The sequence below is a fragment of the Spea bombifrons genome, chromosome 1, assembly GCF_027358695.1.
Source record: "Spea bombifrons isolate aSpeBom1 chromosome 1, aSpeBom1.2.pri, whole genome shotgun sequence".
In the NCBI taxonomy this organism is placed as follows: Eukaryota; Metazoa; Chordata; class Amphibia; order Anura; family Pelobatidae; genus Spea; species Spea bombifrons.
Window position 1 is genome coordinate 146,266,113 of NC_071087.1, and position 18,486 is coordinate 146,284,598.

General features: G+C 37.8%; 1 protein-coding gene across 1 annotated transcript; it reads left to right on the plus strand.

Moving 5' to 3' along the window:
* Nucleotides 1-5,101: 5,101 nt before the first annotated feature.
* LOC128472562 (protein sidekick-2-like) lies at nucleotides 5,102-17,320 on the plus strand. Its single transcript, XM_053454469.1, has 10 exons — nucleotides 5,102-5,126; nucleotides 5,481-5,560; nucleotides 7,764-7,974; nucleotides 8,263-8,427; nucleotides 8,887-9,009; nucleotides 9,359-9,511; nucleotides 11,843-11,989; nucleotides 12,861-12,957; nucleotides 13,384-13,465; nucleotides 16,129-17,320. The coding sequence occupies exons 1-10, from the start codon at nucleotides 5,102-5,104 to the stop codon at nucleotides 16,507-16,509; spliced, it is 1,464 nt and encodes a 487-aa protein (XP_053310444.1). The 3' UTR covers nucleotides 16,510-17,320.
* The last annotated feature ends 1,166 nt before the right edge of the window (nucleotides 17,321-18,486 follow it).

Here is an 18,486-nt window from a genome sequence, read left to right on the forward strand (position 1 = left end):
GGTGCCAAATACTCTAGGTACGCCCCTGACTTACATAATTTGCTATTTATATGGGAATTGCCCCAACAGTCAAATTGCATCCACAGGATTTACCCAGCATCCAAATGGCACCCACAAGAGCCTTCTCTCAGAGTCTCTGTTCTCCTCTGTCAATCTGTATTCATTTTATATCCATTAGGCTCAAGACAGTAACAGTAGCATATAGACTGTCCAAATACACCCATATACTCTACCCTTACAAATACCTGCCCATAAACACACATCTGTCCATACACACACATGCCCTTGCATCCACACACTTCCTTGCCCTTAGAAACACTTTAAAAGCAAAAACATTTTCTCTCCCCTTTGTCATGCTTTCTCCCCTACATCTTTATCTCTCCACTTTCTCATTCTCTTCCACTTTTATACCCATCTCATTCTCATTACCCCTTTTACCTCTGTATCTCTGCCATTTCTTCTTACCCTTTTCTCCTTTGTCGTTATCTCTCCCTTTTCTCCCTACATCTTCCCTTTCTTTTTATTTCTCCTCCTTACAATTAACCCCATTCTCATTATCTCTCCTCTTTATCTGTCTCTCCTATTTCTCTTTATATCTCCTTTATATCTCTCCTATATCTTTATTTATCCCTATTTCTTCCCCCCCCTCTTTATCTCTCCTCTTCCTCTCTTCCTTTTGTATTTTCCTTTTCTTTCCCTTCTCCTTATTTCGTCTCCTACTCTTTCTCTTTACTTCTTTTTTTTATTATCTTTTCCAGAACTATGCCTAAGGTGGCACCTTGCAAAGGGGTGGTATATAAAAAGCCTCCAAAATAAGATAAGCACAAAGTTGGCACTGTTAATCTATTTGGGGACCAAATTGGCACTTGGGCACAAAGGTGGCATTGTTAAGGTGCTTGAACACAAAGTTCACATTGTGCACAAAGATGGCATTGTCCAGCCGTCTGGGCACAAAGCTGGCATTGTTAAACTGTTTGGGCACAAAGATGACTCTGTTAAGATGTTTGGGGACAAATAAAATTGGCTTCTGTTAGTCCTATGAGCTTAAATGGTTTTCAGTAGAGGTAGGGGATTAGGAAAATTTTAGTTTTCTTTTATATACATGTACCAATTTGCATTTAGTAAAATGCATTGGAGTCCATGAAACTGGACCTTTGTAGTCAACACTTTCAGCCTACAGTTAGAAATTGTTGTAATTTCAAATTGGCCATATTGGATATATGAAAAAGAAGAATGTTGATCTTGTGGTATCTGACCGCACCTTCTGTTGGTTTGTGGCACTGTTCTTTAATAATGTTTGAGTAGCAGAAATCAGATATGGTGTAGGAAACTATTGGGTTGCAGAAGGCCACAACTAAGTAAAAAAGAAAACAAAACTTACTGTAGTTGAGGTAACAAATATGTACATATTTAGGAAGCTTAGCAACTGCAATATTTTAATGCTAAATGAAACTGAAAATACTAAACACCACAAAACCACCATATTGTGGCCAGGTTACAAAATTTAATTATAGTGTTACTTTTTCGTTAATGTAGGTTTCATTCTTTCATTTTTGTTTTTAAAGCTTACAGGTCTTATAGCCATCTAGCCAAAAGAGATTTCAGCAGCCTCAATCAAGCTACTATATTGCTACTATAGGGCCATGGTGTAAATGGAGTGTGAGTGTTGAGGCCCGGACTGGCCATCTGGCACACTGGGCAGATACTCCGTGAGCCGGTACCAGGTAGGGCTGCATGCATACAGAAACTACTTTTCTAGCGGCCCTGAAGTGAGCGTTTGTGCGCCTGTGTGTTAGTGTGTGGTGTTAAATGTGAGTGTGTGCAGTAGCATAGGGTGGCAGAGGGAAAGTGTCTATGCGTACGTAAGTTTACTGAGTTAGTGTGTGTGTTATTGTGTGGTGTTAGAGAGAGCCTGCTGGTCATAGGTAATTTAATAATTTATGCATCATGTAGGTATACTAATTTAAATTCATTACACCACTTTAGTACAACAGACATATTTATGCAATGGTAATATTCTCTGGTCTCTGTAATGGTGGGATTTGTCACCTTGAGCGGTGGGAGCTATGTCAAACCAAATGGCCTTCTTGTTGGGGGATATGTTAATGTTTTCTCCCTGTCCCGCCCATTGTAATTTATTTATTTTTTCAATTACGATGTTATTAGAGCATTTCAATATTTTTGTAAGCAAAAGTTGTACTTCATCATCTCAATGCCTTGAAGTTGTTTATTTAGTGTGTTCATTTACAGACTGGAAAGACAAACTCTTCTGTGAGTCCTCGTTTAGTCGTAGGATGATAAAACATGTTAATTGCTCCTGGTTGCCAAACTCGTCATCTTCAAATATCACTAAATACATCCTACACCTAAAAAGGTAAGTATGTTTAATTTAAGTAATAATTAATTTCATATTTTCAAAGCAATGCCACTCTGTCCTTAAAAAGCATGAAATAAAATTAATTTTAGAATATTTCTTTACAGCTCATTTTCTAATACCAGGAATGTAAAACTGGATGCCCACAGACCTGTTTTTCAGCCTACATTTTTTTTATGATATAAAAAATATATCTCTGAATTATGTATGGTCCTTTCAACTATAATTTTGATAAAACTGTCTTTTGCCGTTATACCTGGAGATTGATGGGCTGGAGTATTCCTAAACCACCTTATGAAATAAATACTGCCAACAATATACATTGTTAAAAAAAATATTTTTAAAATAACACAGGTTTTAATCTTTACGATAATATTTTTGGTACTGAACGTATTTTTAATTATTTTTTTAGGCCCAAAAAATCCAGCTGTCAAGTGATTGAAACAACTAACACATATGTGAAAATCGGTATGAATAAACTCCGTCAAGATGAAAAGGCTGTTATTTGGGTGTCATATAATAGTTCCCCTGAGTCGTGCCTGAAAACAAATGAATTCCACATTATACCCCAGGGTAAGAATTCTGTTATATTTACAAAAGGTTTAACTTAAGAATACGGTTTGCAGTATTTTTTTTTATTTCATTTTAGAAAATTGCCGTAATCCAAAACTTATCAGTGCAGTTCACTCAGCAAATGTATTGCAATTACAGCTGGATAAGTTTGGGGAAATCAGGTATCGAGAAACAACAACAAATCTATGGCATACGGTAAGTAAGTTATGACGCTATTTTATAACATGGACTGATTCTGGGATGTGGAGATTTTAAAATAGCTGTTCGTTAGCGTTTTTATTTTTTGTAAGAGATGTGATTTCAACGAGATGAACGTGGTGGTACTCAAATAATGAACGTAAGGAAAGGCCAGTGATATAAAGAAATTCCCAGAGCACGCACATGTCTGCCTCTTTCATTTAAGTAACAAGGTCTAGCTTAATATAGGTCCAAAATATACATATACATAAACTGCCTGTTACATAGCCCAAAATGTAAAAAAATAGGGCTCATAAAGGTCCATCTCAGTTGGTTAGAACACCAACAGGTCAACTGTTAAATCTTCTCTAGATTCACCTTCATAAATCACACATGTAAGCGTGGTACATTAAAGAAGACTTGTGCACGGCAAGCAAAATTGATTTGGCCAAATTTTTGTTTTGAATTTCGTTTTGTTTCGGAGGAAATTGTTTGATTCAAAAGTCGCATTGGGGGGTATTCCTAAAGAGGGAGATCCTTGACACTCTTTGGACTTGCCTTTGTCCTACAACAGCACCTTCTCAAGGCTTAGGGAGAGAACCAGACCAGATTATGCACTGCAGGACCACCAGCAATAGCAGCACTGCACCAATGGATACACACAAAAAAAACTAATTTACACTCCGCACATGCTAAGAGGAGTTCACTTTAACACAAAAAGTTGCCCATTAATTGCCAGATGAAATATGTGCCAATTCTTTACGCTCATAATTGATTTATAGGATGTTGCAAGCATTGTGCTACAACGTATCCATGAAAGTAAAAGATAGGGAAAGATAAAAAAGGTTCTAACAGTAGATAGTTTTTTTTAAAAGATAACCTTGTGCAACTATCTAAGGTTTTTGTCTTTATAGCCCTTTTTTCATTTTTAACATATCCTTTTTGCAGTTATTAATGTATTTCATATTATTATTTATTACATTAAATAACAAATATATTACTAATCATAACAGCTGTAAAATCAACATGATGATAATGTTTAGGATTTTAAATGTGTATGTATATATATATATATATAATAAGTTATATTAAGGTTTCTGTTCAAATTGTTATGTTATATACTACTTGTTATGTCCTATCTACCCATTGTACAGCACTACGGAATTTGATGGCACTATTAAAAACAATAAATAATAATAATAAATGTCCATTAACTTTGATCTCATGTTGACCTACTTAGACAAGTGGCCATTTTGATTTAAAGATAGTGTTCACTATGCTGAAAATTCTATAGTAGTGAGTATATTTTATGTATCCTCTACCCAATGTAAACGTATCATCTATGGACGACTGTCTTATTTTGAAATATGATCTAGACATTAAAACCTTTAAAGTGCTTGTGTCTTGGTTGATTAATTGGTTTTAATTCTTTTGTTCATTTTCCATAAAAACTGCTATGTAAGTGGATCTGAAATAACCTGGTTGCATACTTGTAGCATAACAATTTCATTTGTGTCAACAGGTTAAAGAAACAAAGACACAACTCAGCATAAACGTATCAGAATATTGAACACATTCAACCTTTGTAGTCCAGCAAAGGTGCAAAAGTGCATCTTGTTTTCACTGTGAGTGGGGAGCAGAAACACATGTAGCGCATGGCAAGTAACCCTTTCTTCACTGACTTTTCTGTATCTGTAAAGAGGAACATTTTTATAAAAGACAAATAATAGATTTTAACTAGGAAAACTACAATGAGAAAGCTATTTTGGCCTGTAAAGCTTGCATCCCTAGGACAAGGTGTGCCCCTAAAGCCTTGGAATAAACTGCCCCAAATAAAGTAAATGTTTTTGTTCAGTGGCTCTATGAAAAGTAAACAGGATCAATATATTTTTATCGTATCTATTTTTATTTCTGGACATCCTAAATCGTAGATTTGGCAGTCCTGGAGGTAATTTAAGCAAGTAATAGTTTAGAAAGATGGAAGGTGGATGGGTGCAGGATGGTAAATTTCAGCCTGGGGAGTCAATCTCTTCTTACTAACTTTCTCACATCTGAGAACCAAATGTATATATAGTGATCAGGGAGGGAGCAGACAGATCTGAAAACACAACCTAGAGATCTGAATCTATCGGGAAAGGAACTGAAGCTGAGCTTGCTTTTTTAGCCCCCCGCCCTAATCCTAGAGATGGGGACCTGGACAACGTTCTAGTCCGTGTGGGAGCAAATACAAGGACTTTGTCAAGCCTTAAGATAGGCTAAATGTTATTTGGAAGAAATTGGGCTGTCTGTATATTTTTTGCCATTGTGTTCTAAGTTTCCTTGCACATCATTTTTTATTGTTTCTTTTTTTCTTTAGTGTTAACAGAAGCCCCAAGTATTACAGTTACAGCTAAGGCAATAGCACCAGGAAAACAAAGAGTTACTGTGGAGTGGGAGGTATTTTTTACTGTTTTTTTCTGTGTTTTATATACTATACCTATATGGAGATCGCCCAGACCGCAATGATAGCCATGGTAAGGCAGAGAAATCATTGTGATACACATCCCAGTGAGACTGGCAGGGAGTTGATGGTAGGGCAATGGGCTGCACGAGTTTGAAGACTTTGCGCCACCATCTGCAGTTTTCTTGTATATCTGTATAACAAGGATATTAGCTAACATTTACACCATGGTTGAATCCATTATGTACTTAAATAGTTACGTAGGCTGAAAAAAGACATGCGTCCATCAAGTTCAGCCTTTCCCATATCTGTTAAATGCTGTTTCTGTTGATCAAAAAGAAACAAAAAAGAAAATCCAGTTTTGTAGCTCTTTCCAATTTTGCACTAACCAGGGAAAAAAACCTTCTTGACCCCAGAATGTCAGTCAGATCTCTCCTTGGATAACATTTGATATCCCTGAATATTATTTTTTCCGATAAAACTACCTCTGAAGGCAGAGAATTCCACATCCTTATTGTCCTTACTGTAAAAAACCCTTTCCTCTGCTTTAGTCTAAATCTCCTTTCTTCCAATCTGAACGCATGACCACGTGTCCTATGCATAGTCCTGTTTATGAACAGATTTCCACACAATGGTTTGTATTGGCCCCGAATATATTTATATAACGTTATCATATCCCCTCTGAGGCGACGTTTTTCTAAACTAAACAGATTTAAATTAATTAACCTTTCTTCATACCTATAGTGCTCCATTCCTTTTATTAATTTTGTAGCCCGCCTCTGCACCCTTTCTAGTGCTATGATATCCTTCTTTAGAAAAGGTGCCCAAAATTGCACAGCATATTCAAGGTGCGGCCTTACCATTGATTTATACAGAGGCAAAATTATATCTTTATTCCGCGACTTGATGCCCCTTTTTATACACGACAATACCTTACTGGCCTTAGCAATTGCACATTGTTTCCTAGTTTGTTGTCTATTCCCAATATACAATTCCCAAATCCTTCTCATTTCTTGTTATCCATAAATCACTACCGTTTAGGGTGTAGGTTGCTTGTGCGTGCCGTACCCCGAAGTGCATAACTTTACATTTATCTACATTGAATTTCATCTGCCATTTGTGTGCCCAGTCCCCCAGTCTATCTAGACGCCCTGTATTACTTTACCTAGTTTAGTGTCATCTGCAAACACAGAAACATGACTTTCAACGCCTACTGCCAGGTCATTTATAAATATGTAGATTAAAATTGGTCCCAGGACAGAACCCTGAGGGACACCACTTATTTGTTCAGATTTTGTTCAGATTGAAAAATTTACCATTTATGACAAATTTAAATCATTAAGCCAGTGTTCTACCCAAGAACAAGAATTTTCATCTAGACGAATTTCTTTCAGTTTGAATACTAACCTATCGTGTGGAACCGTGTCAAACGCCTTGGCAAAATCCAAGTAGATTACATCCACTGCAACACTCATCCTTGATCTACACTTCTACTAACTTCTTCGTAGAATGCAATTAAGTTAGTTTGACAGGGTCTATGTTTCATAAAACCATGCTAATTTTTGCTAATAACACTGTTTTTACAGTTTTCTGTAGAGTATTATGTCCCTGTCACCCCTACTACAGAAGAATCCAAATAAAAGTACACTGCGAGTCTTTTGTGACAGCACCTTCCACACATACATACGGGGTCTGAACAGACCTCCAGCAACAGTGTTTCCCGAGACAGCACTGGAGCCGAGTCTGACACATGTTATGCCTGATCTGAAGTATATAATATACCAATGATGCCAAAAAAACTATTAAAATTACCTACATTGTGTCCAAAATGCAGTACAGACTTGTTGGAAAGTGAAGGTAATTATTATTTTCTTCACTTCACTGCTATTAGAATAGATGACAATATGCTATTATATATGTTATTTTACCAATAAGCTAATTCATCCTGTGTTTGCACTAAAACTAGGAGGAGATGTAGAGGGATAGAGGAATTCAAAGAAAAACTACAGAGAAAAAACTGATGATGGAGGACAAAAACCTTTTAGGTGGCTGAAATAATGAAATCTTAGGTGGCCGTTGGCCTGGTGATACGTGCTACACACACCATTACTTATTATATTGTGCCATGATATTTAGCAGCGATGTACAATGGATATTACCCATTTCCACTTATTATACGTTAATCTGTCATCCCTGCAGTATATGCAAAAAGAACATGTCAGCGGATACATTGTTAATATCTCAAGGATCCCAGACAGCTGCCGGACACGTAACGAGTCCTACAAATTATCTGACACTCAATTCCATGTAAACCTTTCCTTGGCCTTTTATAAGATCTGGGTGGCTGCTGAAAATAGTGCAGGATTTTCACCAGCAGCCTCTGTGATGGTTCCTGTATCGCCTAAAACAGGTAATACTTTGCATTTCTTACTTAATGCTCAAAACAAACATCTAAAATACAATTAATACTAATTTAGTCATTCCGTTCTAGTATATTTGCACTTTTCATTTCAACTGTTTCAATCTAACAGCAGCAATATTTTCGAAGAATTGTATTAATAATTCAGCAAGGTTGTTAAGATTGCATTACAACAGATTATTCTTCACAAACTGATTTGAGTCAATATAAATAAAAGATAATGATAATAATAATAATAAATAATAATTTCTAAACTAAATGTCTTCATTTTTCCTGCAGAATTTATTGGCAAGATATTTGCTACAGTTCAAAAGAACAATAACATATTCCTTACCTGGAGTCCAGATATTGAATGTGACTTTTTTATAATTAATTGGGGCACTAACAGTTCAAATATGGAGACAAGGGCAGTAATGGAAAAACAGGACAATTATTCACTAACAGGTATGTAAAAAAAAATAATATATATATATATATATCAAAGTAGGCAGAGCAAACATTCAGACACACTTCTGATTAGACGTCTGTATTATAGTTCCATGACATTCTCAAAACATGAAATAACAAGAAAAGAGAAACAATATAATGAGTAATGGAAGCCCCTGATAAACTCACCAAGAGGTTTTACAAATATATATGATTACCAATATCACAATATATTACCCCCCCCCATGGTTTATTGTACCTTAGTTATTGTAGACGTTTTCTCGATATTGAAAATTATTTACCTGTGCAAAAAAAGATAGAAAGAAAATGTATCCCATCCATCCATTTTACCGCACACAACCCTAAATAAGAAGGGCTCTAGGCACGTCCCTTCAATTAACCTTCGCCTTGATGCTTTTACTAGTATTCATCATTATGAACTCCTCGTTTTATTGTTCCCCTTATTTATTTTACAAGGGCCATTTGAGAAATGGAAGAAATATATAATAACGATTCATCTGTATCCGGAAATGTGCTTCTGTGGAAGTTTTACAAGGGAAAGCACATTTGGAATGACCTATATCTATGCAGAAGAAAGTGGTATGTGCATTTCTCATTTATTTAATTTTAAAAAGAAAATATTCTCCAAAATAAACCATGAATGCACAAATACTGCACAAATGTGGCACTTCAATCAAAGAGATTGTTCTGTGATCTAATTGTTCAATCATCATAGAGTAAAGATGTGGTTGGGGTGGCAAATAGTGGCATGCGATGTGAGAACATATGGGCAGATCCCATGGGATGTAGTCTAACGCACCAAGGCACTGAAGAACCCCGATCCCCGATCCATGCCGTTTTCCTGCATTTGTGGCTTATTTTGGAGAATATTTTATTTTCAAGATGGAAATGAATTCTTATACTGATATTCTTAAATATTTGTTTTAAGTTCCAAACGCAGGCCCAAGTAATATTACCATCAGAAACATTAGCAAGCATTCTGCTGATATATACTGGGAAGAAATCCCGGAGAAAGACTGTTTCGGTTTCCTGGTGGGCTACAAAATGTATTATACAGACATGTCACAGAATAAAACTCTTGGTAAGTAAAAAATGTATTTAGTAGAAATAAGTTTACTGCAAAAAGTAGAAATGGAAATTCTGACATACTCTCCAGTAACCGGTAAACAGGACATAAGGTAACAAGTAGTATATAACATAAAATCCTCTCCTCTGATTGGAGGATGAGGAGAGGATGTCACCGCAAGTGCAGCCATTTTGGCGGGAAGTTCCTGCCGGGTCATGCCAACTGGGATGCAGATGAAGATAGAAGATAGCAGATTGAAGAGAAGATGAAGAAAATCAGAAGAAGATGCAGCAATTAAAGTGGTCAGCAGTAGTGGAAGAGGTCAGCAGAAACCCCCATTATTATTTATAGAGCCGCACAATGACAGCGGTACAGCATAACTCCCATCATTAAATAATAAGCCAGACACAGAGGGTGGTACAGCTTTACTCCCATCACTATATCCTGAGCCTGAAGGTGGTGCAGTATAACTCTCATCAATATGTACTGAGACTGTACAGCACAACTCCCATCATTACATATGACTGCGATACAGTATAACTCCTATCATTAAACTGTAAATCAGTTACTGAACGTGGTACAAGATAACTTCAATCGTTATATACTGAGCCTGAATGTGGTAAAGTATAACTGCCAGAAAAATTTACTGAGCCTGATGCTCATGCTCTTTCACACTCTTACTCACTCTCGCTCACACTCGGGATCTCACACATTTTCACTCTTCCACTTTTAATATTGTGAAATACCTATTCAGCAAATGTTAAACCTTTTAATGTATGTGGTTATTATCATTGTGTAAATCTGCACATTATTTATCAGGTATAATGTGCAAAGTTTCCAAAACACAGAGTATAGAGAGACTCAGATAAACGATGCTTCAGCATTTTCTCAGAACAGATCTTTACTGACTAAATACATATTACAACTGAAGAAAACATTCCTAAGTGGATCTTTCCAATTTGGCACCATTTGGCTCCCAACACGTTAAACATAAGAAGCTGTGCATAAATGAAACTGACTCTGAGATGACATGTGTATGTGTATTTTACATACAACTGTATCAGTGAGTGCTTAAGAACATCATTTTATTGTCTCATTGTTGATTTATGTTGTGTTTTCTTATTTTTAACTGATAGTGATACTTAAAGGGATACAACATTTTTAACATATTGTGGATATTTAAGTTTATGATAGGTGAGTGGCCCTGTTGCGTTTGTCTGGTGTCCCTGGAGAGATTCTGTAGAATCCTCTCTCCCCCTTTTTCCACACCTTTGTTATTTGCCGTGCAAGAGCTGAGCTTGTCTGGACTCGTGAATACTGCCTATCAGCTCCTGCATTCTGGGGGGAATCTATCAAGAGCCCATTTGGTACGCACAGAAAGTACTCTCATTAATTTATATGGGAACACTTTTCTGCTGCTAATTGGCTGCTTCATGCTGGTGCTGCAACTTCTTCTTAAGGCAAGTGACTTTCTTTTTTTACAATTTTTTTGTAAATGCATATTAAAGTACTGTAACATGAATTATTTGGTGAGAAGCCTGCATGGGACACTGGAGTCTCCATTTTAACCCCTTTATTACCATGTAGACATACAGGTACGTCCACAAAAGTTGTGGCAAGATTACCCTTAGGACGTACCTGTACGTCTGTCATTTTTCACAGAGCAGGGACATCCATTAAGCCAGAAGTATTTAAATAGTGCCCTATAAGCTACTTTGGAAGGGATAGTTTTTTTTTATTTTATTATAGGTTTTTTACATACTAGCACTCATGGTTTCAGACCTATTTTTCATGTTAAAAAGTTATATAACTTGTGCGTGTAGATCTAACACGGAAAAGGGGAATCTTGATCAAGCCAACATATGGTAAAAATTAAACTTTCGGTACATAGGGTACTAAAAAACCTTTCCAGAAATCCTGGAAAGCTTATCATTTCTAGTTTTGTCATAACCTTTAAATGTATGGGCCACAAGAAGCTCTGCGTAAATTGTTGGGGATACATAAGTAAAAGATAATAATAACATCTCTAATAATTATTGTTGCTCATAATTTTCGCTATTTAGCACAATGCTGCCACCTAGTGGTGCTGTTGTTCAGTACAATGATGCAGCAGCCTCTTAAATGATAAAAATAAACTATTAACTTCCCTTACTTTTTAGCATTCTTTCCCACCTCCTTAAAACATTTGCACATAACTACAGCTACTTTCTTTCACGGCTGCTTTACGTGTGTTGGTGAAAGTGTTTTATCGTTATACTGATGCAAGGAGATGTAATATGTTGCATGGTACATGTTAACGGACTAATATCGTTGTGACAAAGTTTCATATTTTTCTTTTTACCGCAGATGTGATTGTGAATTCTACCTCTGAAACAAGCTGGAAACTTACAGGACTAGCACGGGGAAATAAATATGAAATAAAGATATCAGGACTGACAAAGAAAGGGGAGGGGATACTAAGTGCTCCATATGTGTTTCAAACACTGCTCTATGGTACAGTAAATATATTTGTAAATTATCTATATTTCCTATTTTAATTCCACAATATGTTTGGGAACTTCCTCATGCGAGTTATGCAACACATAGAAACACAAAATTTGATTGCAGATAAGAACCGTTTTGCCCATCTATTCTACAAATGTTCCCAAAACGCTCTCACGTTTTAATTAGTCCTTGACCCCCCCTTGATTGGCCAATCCCATACATATTTAAACACAGATGTGTGTCTCCACCCCTAAGGAGCTCTAGAGAACGGGGAGCTGACAGATCTCACATTTTCTCTTTCCCAATATGTTGTTTCCTGGCATTCATTGAACCCTGGATGGAGTTCTCTGTGCCAATGGCATGCAAAGCTAATGAACCATCAAATATTCCTGGATCAAGCAGCTCTGCATTGCAAGTGGAGATTTGGAAGTCTATTTGTCTAAAACCAAGCAAAGGACCGTAGATATTATAAATCTACAATAGCTGGAGGGATCTTTGTTGGCTACTTCTGGCCAATAGTTTCCAAAGCCATGCCCAATACTGAGCTGATGTTTAGTGGATTAGAACAAGAGCAAATCTCTTCCATGATTGAGGTTTTGGTTTCTTTTGCACCACATCCATTTTAGAAGGGTGATTGTCACACAAAATAGGTATATGCAAGGATAAAACTGATCATCAAAGTATATATTGTGGCACTGGTATAGTTTTATTAACTTGTAGAAACAGACAGCATAGAAGAACCGTTTGGTCCATCCAGTCAGAACTCACAAGGTGCTAACAAGAATAACCAGTTTCAGTTTCTGAGTTTTCTGTTTCAGTGTTCATTCTTTGAAATGGCCTTGCTATGCTGTTACAGTATTTTATCATCTCTTTCTTGTAGATGAAGGTGAATTTCGAATGATTGTTGTCTTGTCGTGTCTTGGAATAATAATAATTATCCTGCTCTCTGCCAGTGTTTGTGCTTTTGTATTGCACAGGTAAGAGTTCCCAACGCTTGTTAAAGTGTTTCATGTGCACATATAGTATGTTTTTTTTTCTGTAGTGTGACTATTATAACTAATATCATAACTAAAAAGTAACCTTTCCTTTCAGGGATGTATGATCTCCAACTTGGTGAGCAGCCCATATGAAGGAAATCATTTATATTTCTGTTCATTTTTTTGTGAATACAATTTATATAGCTCTGTTCTGTTTCATGTAGCGTGAGGCTCATGGGTAAATAAACGTATTAATGTGATACACAGCAATGTATGTCAGTTGCTGCCCAGATATATCTGAATTCTCTGCTCAAAAGGACACGCAGCACTGGGTACGGTCCTTCTTGGCATAAGTGGGTTGGGTAAAGAGCTCATAAAGACAAAGCGTCATTTAACATTTGTTAACTTGGACTTATGTTCTTTCAGAACAAAAAGATGGTATTTCCCAAAGGTTCCTAATCCGAAACATAGTAACATCACCAAGATAAATGAAGAAATATCTACAAAGGTATGATAATATATTCTGTAACAATCTCATGATAATAAATGTTTAAGCACTAGTGTCAAAAAACATACCTACCCACTTAAAGAGGAAGCAATTTTATTTATCCTTTGTGTAATGCATTCTCTTACATAGTTACATAGTTATATAGGCTGAAAAAAGACATGCGTCCATCAAGTTCAGCCTTTCCTATATCTGTTAATTTGTTGCTGTTGCCCGTTGCTCTTTCCAATTTTGCACTAACCAGGGAAAAAAATTCCTTCTTGACCCCAAATGGCAGTCAGATTCCTCCTTGGATCAATAAGCTGTTTCCCCATAATTAAAGATTACATCCCTGAATATTATGTTTTTCCAGGTATCCATCCAGTTGCAGTTTAACCGTCTGTACAGACTCTGATAAAACTACCTCTGCAGGCAGAGAATTCCACATCCTTATTGTCCTTACTGTAAAAACCCCTTTCCTCTGCTTTAGTCTAAATCTCCTTTCTTCCAATCTGAACGCGTGACCAAGTGTCCTATGCATAGTCCTGTTTATGAACAGATTTCCACACAATGGTTTGTATTGGCCCCGAATATATTTATATAACGTTATCATATCCCCTCTGAGGCGACGTTTTTCTAAACTAAACAGATTTAAATTAGTTAACCTTTCTTCATAACTATAGTGCTCCATTCCTTTTATTAATTTTGTAGCCCGCCTCTGCACCCTTTCTAGTGCTATAATATCCTACTTTAGAGCAGGTGCCCAAAATTGCACAGCATATTCAAGGTGCGGCCTTACCATTGATTTATACAGAGGTAAAATGATATCTTTATTCCGCAACTTGATGCCCCTTTTTATACACGACAATACCTTACTGGCCTTAGCAACCGCAGACTGACACTGCACATTGTTGCCTAGTTTGTTGTCTATAACAATTCCCAAATCCTTCTCATTTGTCGTTACCCCTAATTCACTACCGTTTAGGGTGTAGGTTGCTTGTGCATTCGCTACCCCGAAGTGCATAACTTTACATTTATCTACATTGAATTTCATCTGCCATTTGTGTGCCCAGTCCCCCAGTCTATCTAGATCCCTCTGCAGCACAGTAATATCCTGCTCGCCCTGTATAACTTTACCTAGTTTTGTGTCATCTGCAAACACAGAAACATGACTTTCAACGCCTACTGCCAGGTCATTTATAAATATGTTAAATAAAATTGGTCCCAGAACAGAACCCTGAGGGACGCCACTTACCACTTTTGACCAGCTTGAAAATTTACCATTTATAACAACTCTCTGTTCTCTATCTCTAAGCCAATGTTCTACCCAAGAACAAGAATTTGCATCTAGGCCAATTTCTTTCAGTTTGAATACTAACCTATTGTGTGGAACCGTGTCAAACGCCTTGGCAAAATCCAAGTAGATTACATCCACTGCAACACCCTGATCGACACTTCTACTTACTTCTTCGTAGAATGCAATTAAATTAGTTTGACAGGACCTATGTTTCATAAAACCATGCTGATTTATGCTAATAATACTATTCTTCCGAAGGAATTCTTGAATATTATCCCTAAACAGCCCTTCAAATAATTTCCGGGCACAGAGTTGGAACCCTTTTTGAAAATAGGAACCACATCTGCCTTCCTCCAATCCTCTGGTACAATTCCTGAAAGAAAAGAATCCCGAAAGATTAGAAACAGAGGTTCACTTATTTCCTGACACAGCTCCTTAAGTACTCGTGGGTGAATACCGTCAGGCCCCGGAGCCTTGTTAAAATTAATTTTCTTTAGTTGCTGCAGCACCTTGTCCTGGGCCATCCACTCACAGTTTGACTGAAAATTTTTCTCAATGGTCCTATGTATCTCCATTGCCATAGGTTCCTCCATAACATATATTGCTGCTATTATTGATGAGATTGAGTTAGTTCCAGATACAGAGAAGGCAACGTAGAGAGATAATGCAGGCATGCAATATATTATGGAGGTTGTGATTATCGCATTTGTTTCAGTAAGAAAGAGGAAAGCAGGACATCTGGATCTCAAAAAATGGTTTGCTTAGTAAAATACAATGAACTTTACTAAAATGCCAAAAATTTAAAAAAGGTAAGAAAGTGGTAGTTGGGCATCCTCAAAGAGTTCAGGTTAACTATTCATTTCACTGCAGTTTTTACCCTATAGTGCGACGGCCCACACAGCTTTCAGCATTATCCGTTTACTTCACTTATCTATGGGTTGTGCTCATTGTTTGTCAAATATATGTAAGATTGCTGGGGATTTCAGTAAGGGAATGTTGTAGACGGTAACAAGAGTGGAAAGAGCTAAGCAGAGAGGGAAGAATCTGTTTTAAGTGACTGTAGTCCGGTAGTTTAGAGGCCAGGGGAGACGGAAAAAATGGGATGTAGAATCCAGAGATGGTTCATGCAAAACGGGACAGATGAGAGCATGTTGGAGGATGGGAATATATAAGCAGAAAGAGAAAGGTTAAGAAATGCATGAATGTAGGTGTAAGGACAGACTCAAAAGACATAGCACATGGAGAGACCACAGAACACGCCAGGAGATGCAGATGGCACTGCTTTCCATATCCATAGAGATTCAAGCTGTGATGTTACACAGTCCGTCCTCAATGAAAGATGTTCATGAATCATATTGTCTGCATTTAGAATTGTCCATGTTTTCTGCAGAGTGTACCACGGCTCCTTGCACCCCAAGACGAGCATGACGGAGACTCGGCTCACTTTGAAGTGGTTGAAGTGTCCTCGATGGGAGTTAGCACATTAGATGAATCTGCTGATGAGGTAGACGTATCTTCTATCCACGAAACACAGACACGGTTTCTGAAAACAAACTGTCAACGAAGTCCCTGTGGAAAAGAAACTCCCACTACTCAGGGCCCAGCTCCACATGACTACACAGGCACAAAGGCTGTGTGTAAACCTGCTCAGAGGAACCCCCGCACAATGCATGAAATTGGGAGACCTCAGCACATGCCAGCAGATGTCACAAAGAAAAAAACTGTGCTTTCCTTCTCGGATTATATCAGGGAAAACCAAAGCATGAACTAGAGAGCGAATACGTTCCCATAGCTTCCATGCAAGCACAATGTTCCTAATTGCGTTAATGTACATAGAAAATGTAATGACGCCAATAAACATCCACTTTCCTGGTAGATATAGAACACCGAGTCAGCACTAAACCTTCTGAACTCGCCCTTGGTAGCCACATGTGTTCTGTATCGCTGAATACATTTCATTGCATTGCATTTAATACAGCAGAAGCGGGTTTGAAGCAAAAAGGTACTACCGGCAAAGTAGAAAGACAACAGAGTAATCAATGTCTTGGTGATTGATCCAGTTGAAATGAAGAGCAAAATCAAAACTCATAGTTCATTCTCAAGACAGAATAATGCTTTGTATGTCGCAATGTAATCATACACAACAAATATTAGTAACAAATTCAATCTGTTCCCACATTGGTTTTGGACTGTGAATGTATGTGTGTCAAGGTACATGATTAAACAGGTAACTGAATACTGTATTTCTGACCCGTTATCTCCAAGTGTGGCAGAGAACACATTTCTTTGAGGCAAAACCTATAATTCCCGACAGAAAACGGCAGCCACTGTTTACATTGTACTTGCACATTATGTTGCAGACGGTGGAGTGAAATGTGGGAGCACGTGGTCTAACAAAAGTACCGGTTACGCGTCAGAGCAGATGGACAAAGTGACAAGGCCACCAGTGACGATGCAGGAAAAAGAGTGAACCGTATACACAAAAAAAGAGAAAAATAGGTAGTTCAGGAAGACAAGAAAAATGTATCTCAACAAGTTATGTAAGTTTAAGGGCAGGGATTCATAATTACACACATGTAGTTAGAAACACAGCACTCCAATACAACGCCTCTGCATATGGCTCTACATTTCACAGGATTACTTGTAACACTTGGAAGAAAAAGTTAAAAAGATGGATGAGGCTGCCAGGTGCATATATCCACGCAGACAAGGGAGGGCTGTTAATTCCAGCCCCTGCGCGCGCACACACACACACGCACACATGCGCGCACACACACACACAGCGCCTCCCTCACAATGTATGGGCACTTGAACAAAACAAATGTCTCTCATTCTGAAAAATTCCCTTCATACACGTTCAAGGGCTGAAAAAAGTAATTTAAGTGGAACGATCAGCTATCATATGCACATTGTTCATGGCCAGCCCAACCTGTCTGTCAGAAAACCAGGGTTAGCGCTTCATAAAGAAGGGGAGATTTTGCTCTACTCATGTAAATCAGCGCAGGCATTCTTTGGTTACTGGAGTCCGACAATGAAGCTTCTGTCTTATTTAACTTCTCCAGTGGTCTCTATGTACACCTCTTACCCGCACTCAGTAGCAAGCCCTTTCTGGAGAATGAGAGCAGAACATTCATTGAAACCAACAGGAGTAGCAGCAGCCATTCGCATGTACAGCAAAAGAAAAAAATGATTTGATCCCCTGCTGATTTTGTACGTTTGCCCGCCGACAAAGATCAGTCTATCATTTTATTTGAACAGTGAGAGACATAATAACAACCAAAATAATAAGAATAACACATTTCAAATAAATTACAGGTGGATTTGCACTTGAAATAAGCATTTGATCACCTATCAATCAAGATGTCTGACTCCCAGGTGTCTTTTATACAGGTAACGAGATCCTCCTCTCAGCTTGTTACCTGTATAAAAGACACCTGTCAACGGAAGCAATCAATCAATCGCCAAGCAGCTTGGTGAGGATTATTCACAAATGGAAGAAATACAAAATAACTGTCAATCTCCCTTGGTCTGGGGCTCCATGCAAGATCTCACCTCGTGGAGAACGGTGAGGAATCAGCCCATAACTACACGGGAGGATCTTGTCAATGATCTCAAGGCAGCTGGGACCATAGTCACCAAGAAAACAATTGGCAACACACTACGCCGTGAAGGACTGAAACCCTGCAGCACCCGCAAGGTCTCCCCGCTGAAGAAAGCACATGTACAGCCCGTCTGAAGTTTGCCAATG

Excerpts from the sequence above, each read along its gene's own strand:
- LOC128472562 (XM_053454469.1), top strand. The coding sequence starts at position 5,102 with ATGGAAGGTGGATGGGTGCAGGATG. Across the intron at positions 8,428-8,886 it reads GGACAATTATTCACTAACAG|GGCCATTTGAGAAATGGAAG; the intron begins GTATGTAAAAAA and ends TTATTTTACAAG. Across the intron at positions 11,990-12,860 it reads GTTTCAAACACTGCTCTATG|ATGAAGGTGAATTTCGAATG; the intron begins GTACAGTAAATA and ends TCTTTCTTGTAG.